General features: G+C 49.5%; 1 protein-coding gene across 2 annotated transcripts in view; it reads left to right on the forward strand.

The window, feature by feature from the left end:
* Positions 1-7,110, forward strand: part of LOC132572404 (laminin subunit beta-1-like) — a 95,997-nt gene extending 88,887 nt beyond the window's left edge. For both annotated transcript variants that reach the window (XM_060239364.1, XM_060239363.1), the window contains exon 35: positions 5,869-7,110. In XM_060239364.1, the coding sequence (XP_060095347.1) occupies positions 5,869-6,002 (134 nt within the window). In that variant the 3' untranslated portion in view covers positions 6,003-7,110. The remainder of the gene's footprint in view (positions 1-5,868) is intronic.
* Positions 7,111-8,348: the final 1,238 nt, after the last annotated feature.

The raw sequence follows: 8,348 nt of genomic DNA on the forward strand, positions 1-8,348 counted from the left end.
CCGCAAAACGCTTTGACTCTCTTTACAGAGTTCACGCTCCTGAGGCTAAATTTCTTGCTTCTCATCCGGCACCCAACTCTATCATCGTACACTCAGCCACCAAGGCTAAACCATCCAGGCATCCGACACCTCCTGACCGTGAAGGCAGGAAATTAGACACCCTGGCGAGGAAGATCTTCAACCTTGCCTCCACTAATTCTAAACTGAACAACTACTTAGCCTACTTTTCGGCCTATGTCTTCAACTTGGCCAACCAATTTACTCCTCTCATTCCCGCCCTTCCTGAACCCTCCCAGAGAACGGCCTCCGGCTTGGTATCAGAGCTGTCTAGAGTGTCTAAGCAACAGATCAACACCATACGCCATGCTGTCTCCTGCTCTTCCAGGGTCTTCGCGTCCTCTGTCGCTCTACGTCGCCACGCCTGGCTGAGGTCCACAAATTTGCAACCGGACATTAAACAAAAGATCGAAGACCTCCCCTTCGATGGCCTCGGCCTTTTCCATGCTTCTACTGACGAAGTCCTAGCCTCGGTGGATGACGGCCGTAAGCGTGCTAAGCGCTTGGGAGTTTCCCAACCGTTCTCCCAGCAATCCAACCGTGCAAAGCCCTGGAGACCATCATTTCAAAGACGTCAAAGGTCGCCTAAGCGAACTGACTTCTGGAAGAGAAAGACTGGCCAGCAGAAACCTCAGTTCCAACAAAGGCCGCGGTCACAACAGCCTAAAAAATCCTCTCTTCCTTCTAAGCAGTCTCTTTGACTTCCCCGAACCGTTTCTCCACACACGTCTGTCACCATTCCTTCCCACTTGGAACTCGATAACATCCGACTCCTGGGTGCTGACCATCGTGCGTCTAGGTTACGCAATCGAGTTCATTTCTCCACCTCGCCACCACTATTTCATAGCTACCCCTCCGTCTTCTCTCCTCCGTCAGGAGATTCTGGACTTGCTCCACAAGGAAGCCATAGAACCCGTTCCCCCCCTACATCAGGGGACAGGCTTCTATTCAAGATACTTCCTTGTTCCCAAGAGGGATGGAGGAAGGCGTCCCATTCTAGATCTAAGGAAGCTCAACAAGCACATCGCATACAGGAAGTTCAGAATGATCTCCCTGCAATCCATCCTGCCCCTTATTCCCAGGAATTCCTGGATGGCCTCCCTAGACCTTCAGGACGCCTACTTCCATGTGACCATTCGACCTCAACATCGGAAGTATCTGCGATTTGCCATGGGCCGGGACCACTACCAATATGTGTCCCTACCTTTCGGCCTTTCCACTGCGCCGCGCGTGTTCACCAAGTGCATGGCCGTTGTGGCAGCTGCGCTTCGCACTCGGAACATCCCAGTCTTCCCATACATCGACGACTGGCTCCTTGTGGCCCCGACACAACAGCAATTGGAGCACAACCTCGACACAGCTCTCACTCTTCTGAGCTCCCTGGGCCTTCGCGTGAATGCATCAAAATCGCACCTCACACCGACCCAGGACCTCAAGTTTATAGGCGCCCTTCTCTGCACCTCCCTACATCGAGCCTTTCTCCCCGAGGATCGGGCTCACACCATTATTGCTCTAGCCAAGTCAGTTCAACAACAACCCCGTCAGTCTGCGTTCACAATCCAACGCCTGCTGGGCCTTATGGCCGCTACGACATCTGTCCTTCGCTTTGCCAGACTGCGAATGCGACAACTACAGATCTGGTTTGTTCGAGCCTACAACCCTCAAACGCAACTGCAATCTGTTCTGCTCACTGTTCCACAGAGAGCGCTTCTATCTCTCACGTGGTGGACTGTACCCAACAATCTCCTAGAGGGCAAGCCGTTTCTACCGACTTCCCCGACGGCCACAATAACAACAGATGCCTCCAAGTGGGGATGGGGAGCCCACCTAGAGGACAAAACTGTCAGAGGGCTTTGGACGACCACCGAGAGCCTCATGCATATAAATTGCTTAGAACTGATCGCGGTGCACAGAGCGCTTCAATCATTTCTTCCACTAATAAGGGATCAACATGTTCAGATCTCTACGGACAATATGGCAACTGTTTATTACATAAACAAGCAAGGGGGCACCAGATCCCTCCGTCTCTGCCGTATAGCCGTACTGCTCTGGGAATGGTGCGTCAAGCACAACATATTCATGACTGCCATTCATCTCCCCGGTGTGGAAAACATCTTGGCCGACTCCCTCAGCAGGTTTCGCGTAGACGACCACGAATGGTCCATCAATCCGATCTACCTTCGGAGCATCTTCCGTTGCTTCGGAACACCCAAGGTGGACGCCTTTGCATCCAGGAACAATGCCAAGTGTCCTCAGTTTTATTGCAGGAGGGGCAACGACGCATTTCTGCACAATTGGACAGGTCCCCTTCATTACTTCTTTCCACCGACCCCCCTTCTGACACGTGTGTTGGTGAAAATAACTCGGGATGGCACAGACTGCATCCTCATTGCGCCATGGTGGCCTCGGCAACCGTGGTTCACGAGGCTGCTTCAACTATCACGCCACACTTACTGCCGGCTTCCTCCTGCGGGCGACCTCCTCTCTCAAGCCAACGGTCAGGTTCTTCATCACAACCCTCGGGTCCTGGCCCTGACCGCCTGGAGAATACAGCCACCTTCCTCTCAACAGAGGTAGCCAATGTCATCCTCAACGCAAGAAAGCCTTCCACGAGACTCTCTTATCAGCGTAAATGGAAGCGCTTCTGCTCCTTTGCGACATCTTCTCATCTGCAGCCGGAAACAGCTCCACTTCCCCTAATCCTGGACTATCTACTTTCTCTCCAGAAATCGGGACTTTGTTATTCCTCCGTGAAGGTTCACCTTTCTGCGGTTTCCGCTTTCCACACTCCGATTGACGGCAAGACTGTGTTTTCCCACCCTTTATCAAAGTCCTTTCTCAGGGGCATGTTGCACCTCAACCCACCTGTTAAGCCCTTTGTTCCGACGTGGAGTTTATCGTTAGTCCTTTCCTGCCTGATGAAAGCCCCTTTTGAGCCTATGGCTACCATAGACCTCAACCTTCTTTCCTGGAAGACAGCATTACTTGTAGCCCTTACCTCGGGTAAACGGGCAAGTGACTTATGCGCCTTCCGCTACGATCCTCCCTACACTATTTTCCACAAGGACAAAGTTGTTTTGCGACCGGACCCTGTGTTCCTGCCTAAGGTTGTCTCCCAATTCCATCTAGCAACCTCTACTTCATTACCAACCTTTTTCCCCAACCCATCCGACCAGGGTCAACGAGCCCTGCATTCCTTGGACGTTAGAAGGGCTTTATCCTTCTACCTTGACCGTACACAACCCTTCCGTAAGGACCCTAACCTGTTTGTGGCCTACGGAAACCCTCGTAAGGGTCTTAAAATTTCTACCCAACGTCTGTCGAAGTGGGTAGTCAGTGCCATCAGGTTGTGCTACAAACTGGCTAAGCAGCCTTTGCCCGAAGGCCTTAAGGCCCACTCTACTAGAGCGGTCTCGACGTCTTCGGCCTTTCTACAAGGCGTTTCTCTAGAGGACATTTGTGCGGCTGCATCCTGGTCCTCTCCATCCACGTTCGTCTCCCATTACGCGCTGGACGTTCGTGCGAGACGTGACGCCTCCTTCGGTCAAGCGGTCCTCAGATCCATCTTCCACTGAAGCCAGGGGTGAGTGCATCCGCTTCCATCTTTACACTGCATACCATGTCACATGATGGTTGATTGCGTACTTGCATGTGATCTGATTGCTTCCTGTGACTAACTTTCTTCTTTACCAGCACCCTCCTCCAGGTCATCCAGCTGGCTAGTCACCCATGTGTGGGACTGCACAGAGACCACGAAGAAGATAAACAGGTTGCTTACCTGTAACTGATGATCTTCGAGTGGTCATCTGTGCAGTCACACACGCCCACCCAGCCTTCCCCGCTGCTGGCCTCTTGTAATGGTTCCTTAACCGTGTATAGTGTCACTGCCGGCGGCGGCTGGAAGAAACTGAGTGGAATGGGCGCTCTCCCCCCGCTCCAGGCATGCGCGGTCGCTGCCTGCTCCCCAGAGCGGGAGGAAAGCGCGCCAAAAGACGTTATAGGCGAGCTATTGGAGCTCCGAGGTATGGATCCGTTGCCTGCGGCAAGACCCATGTGTGTGACTGCACAGATGACCACTCGAAGATCATCAGTTACAGGTAAGCAACCTGTTTTTATGGTAACAGAAGCAAGAAACCTAGAGAGCCAGTTTGGTGTAGTGGTTAAAGAGCAGCAGACTCTAATCTGGAGAACCGCGTTTGATTTCTGTCTCCTCCCCATGCAGCTGCTGGGTGACCTTGGGTCAGTCACAGCTTTCTGAGAACTCTCTCAGCCCCGCTTAAAAGAAGAAGAATTGCAGATTTATATCCCACCCTTCTCTCTGAATCAGAGACTTAGAGCGGCTTACAATCTCCTATATCTTCTCCCCCCACACCCTGTGAGGTGGGTGGGGCTGAGAGGGCTCTCACAGCAGCTGCCCTTTCAAGGACAACTCCTGCGAGAGCTATGGCTGACCCAAGGTCATTCCAGCAGGTGCATGTGGAGGAGTGGGGAAACAAACCCGATTCTCCCAGATAAGAGTCCGTGCACTTAACCACTACACCGAACTGTCTCTCACCTTACAAGGTGCCTTTTGTGGGGAGAGGAAGGGAAGGTATTGTAAGCCTCTCTGATATTCCTTTTGGTAGTGAAAAGCGGGGTATAAAAACCAGCTCTTTTTCTATAGTAGAACAGTGGAAGTTCTGTTCTGATTTTTGATACAGCATCATGAGTTGGTATGGCTGTTTCTAAAGTACAAGAGATGCATGTTTTATATGGGGAAAGCAATGTTGTGCTATTTCAGCAAGTCAGAGATTATTGAGGGGTGGTGGGAATCTGTAAAGCAGAGCATTCAGAGGCTTGCAGGAACTTGCTTCTGAAGCCAATAGGGGCTGGCTTGTCATTTAAAAAAGACTATAGTGGACAATAATACTTAGCAGTTATACAGCATAGCTTCCACAGCATTTTAGTAGTCATTTCAATACTCCTGAGGGAGGAAGAGGGCATTTATCCTACATTAGGCTGGAGGAAGTCCCTTCAGCGCTAAGGAACCTCCCTCCAACAAAAATGGCTGTTCTGTGGGAAGACGTCTAACTGTAATCTTCAAGAAGGCTCCAGAGTTTGCTTTGTAGAATGGCAGGCCTGCAGGCCACTATCTCATTGTACTTGAATGCTGGTGCTGAGGAAATGTGGGCTAACTTTTGCAGCTTGACTACTACTTTGTTCTACTGCTCCAGATCAACATGGCTGCCCACTTGGATCTTGCCTAGTGAGTTCATTGTAAGGATAAAATGGAGGACAGGAGAATGATATAAGCCATTTTAGATCCCTAATGGGGAGAAAAATGGGGTATAAGTGAAGTAAATAAATGTATGGTAATAGTTAAGACTTGGACCTGGTAAGTCTTTAGGATTGCCAGTTCTGAGTTTGGAAATATCTCGAGATTTTGGAAGTGGAGCCTTGGGGTGGTGGGGTTTGGGTTGGGGAGGGACTTTAGCAGGGTGTAATACCCTACAGTCCACTCTCCAAAGCAGCCATTTTCTCCAGGGGAACCTATCTTGGTCATCTGGAGATCAGTTGTAATAGAGAGAGATTGCCAGGTGCCACTTGGAGGTTGGCACCCCTATCTTGGTTCATAGCTCGGTCTCTCAGGAGGCATTTGAACCACAATATGTCTTTTGTTACCACTTCCCCACGGAAACACTGTTGTTACTTCAGTGGGCAAATGTCTCCGGCTTCTGAAACCTGCCTTTCTGTTAGGGGAGCTTTGTGAGTTCTGGTACAACCCTGGGAGAGAAAAAGATTCACACAAGGCTTTGCTTCCCCCCCAACTAGAGTTGGAAGAGCGCTTTGAGGCCAACGAAAGAAAGATGCAGGAAAAAGCAACAGAGCTGCAGATGCTGGAGAAGAAGGCGAAGGAACTGCTACAGTACATACGGGAAAAATCCACTGCCTATGCTACCTGCTAGGGCCAAGGTTTCTACCATCAAAGCCTCAGGCCTGACTTCTGCCAGCTCCATGCTCTACTTCAGTGGGATTCTCCCATACAAGTCAGTGTCCAGCTAGTCTCTGAGGCCTTGTCCATAGTTGCAAAATCAGTCCTATACACTGTACCAGGTAGGCCTAACTGGAGCCAGGCCTAGAAGAACAATTCTAGTGGCAAAATCTCATATAGATGCAATTATGTTGAGTCCATGTATGTCCTAGGCCTCAGAGTGAGGTAATTAGAAAAATATATATGCCTATGGGTATTTTCCAGAGAGATGGAACATGTCCACCCTAATTCTGTTTGTGGAATAATTCCCCTCAACCTCTTCCTGCCTTCCTCAGGATTTTTTTGCTATCGCCAAGGAAACAAAGCACTTCCTAAGCCACCCAGGCCCTTTGGCCTATGATCCCAGGCTGTGAAAAAGATGAGTGGGTGCCACAAAAACAACATTCCAACTGTGCCAGCTGTTGCTGAAAATTTGGCTGCAGCCTTCCAGTTGCTGTCTATCTCTCTAGGCCTTGGGGATTGAACGAGTTTGAATAGAATGCCTGATTCTTCTTAGGCTTATGACCCCGCGGCTATCTCTACTGTTGGTAAATAACAGATGAAGACACAAACCTTTCCTCAAGCAAACAAAAAAGAGTGAGCAAAAGCAATTCAGCATCTTGTCTGAACCTTCCACTATAGAAAAGTGCCTCTTATTCCACCCAAGGTTTGGTAAATTTTCCTTTCCCACTTCTCTCAGTTTCGTGGTCTCTGGGAACTGGTAATAGCCATAAACACAGGCAGTCTTCAAGAAAGAACTGCATGGCTTCATAAGAGATAATGTCTGTGAACAGCTGTTGATCCCAATGGCTTCCGATTGCCTTCTCTGGCCAGCAGGAAAGGTCTTCCTTCTCAACTGCAGCACCATCCATGGCATGTTTCCTCTCCTACTATGGCGACCTTGCTTACTTGTAAACAGAAAGGGCCGTGGCTCAGTGGCAGAGCATCTGCTTGGCATACAGAAGGTCCCAGGTTCAATCCCCAGCATCTCCAGTTAAAAGGATCAGGTAGTTGATAACGTGGAAGACCTATACCTGAAACCCTGAAGACAATACTGGCCTTGATGGACTGATGATCTGATTCAGTGTAAGTCAGTTCCATGCATTTACTTATTTGCCTTGAAGAGGACCACAGGCTGGTTGGCATTCCAGAACTACCCTACCGCAAGGCTCTTGCCCAGCTCTTTATCCCAGTCTGACAGAGCCAGATTTGTTTCCCTTCTGTTTACAAGTGGCCACATGTAGGGTTGGAATTCTAGCAGGAGCTCCTTTGCATATTAGGTCACACACCTCTGATGTAGCCAATCCTCCAAGAGCTTACAAGGTTCTTTTTTGTAAGCTCTTGGAGGATTGGCTACATCAGGGGTGTGTGGCCTAATATACAAAGGAGCTCCTGCTAGAATTCCACCCCTGGCCACATGTTTTCCTAAAGACAAAACAGTGCCTGTCTTCCACCCCCTCCCAACATGTAGTATGTATTGGGCTGGATCCAGTCAGCTTTTTGACGCATTCGCCTTCTTTTGGACCCCTGACCCATGCAGCTTTTAGTAATGCAGGTCCCATGATCCCCAGCAAACCCTTTTTGGTGGGCAAAGGGGATCCCCTCCTCCTTTTTTTCACCTCTGTAAAGCTGGTTAAATCTAACCCATTCTCCCTGTGTGGCATAATGTGCCCCGTTTATCCCACTGGCTCAGTGAACATTCGGAAAATGCCACTGCAGTGGAGTAGACTCTGATGCCTGCACCAGTCATCGCCTCTCAATTGATGTTGCTCAGGGTGAACTGTCCCCCTTTTTGGTAGAAATAAAGTCCTTGACTTTTCTGATATGTTTTCGTGTGTCTTGCTGGAGAGGCAATGTGGTGGGGATTAAGGAACACTCATGTTCCCCTCACCCTGAAGTTACAGCAGTTCCTTATGATGGCACCCTGATGAAACTCATATGTGGCAGTTGGCCATTAAGCCTTTGTTGCTGGGTTAAAACCACTTTTAGAGTTCCCAAATCTTAGCCTAAAGGGAGCTTTATTCATCTTGTGGCCGGAAGACTTGACTTGTGTGGATTCTCTCACTGTTAATGTCTGAATCACACTCAAGCATCACTCTGGTGCCACTGTGTTAATGATAGAAACCAAATATGGTTAGGGGGGGGGGAAATCAGCTGATTTTCTAGTGCCTTATAGGCTGAAGAAAACAATTTGTTTGGGCTGTTTCAGTCACAGTCCCATCCACAAGCAGGCCGTTGAGCTGGGAGTAAAAGAAGAAAAGGATATGACATCCTAAGACCC

The sequence above is a fragment of the Heteronotia binoei genome, chromosome 5 (genome assembly GCF_032191835.1).
Source record: "Heteronotia binoei isolate CCM8104 ecotype False Entrance Well chromosome 5, APGP_CSIRO_Hbin_v1, whole genome shotgun sequence".
Taxonomy (NCBI): Eukaryota; Metazoa; Chordata; class Lepidosauria; order Squamata; family Gekkonidae; genus Heteronotia; species Heteronotia binoei.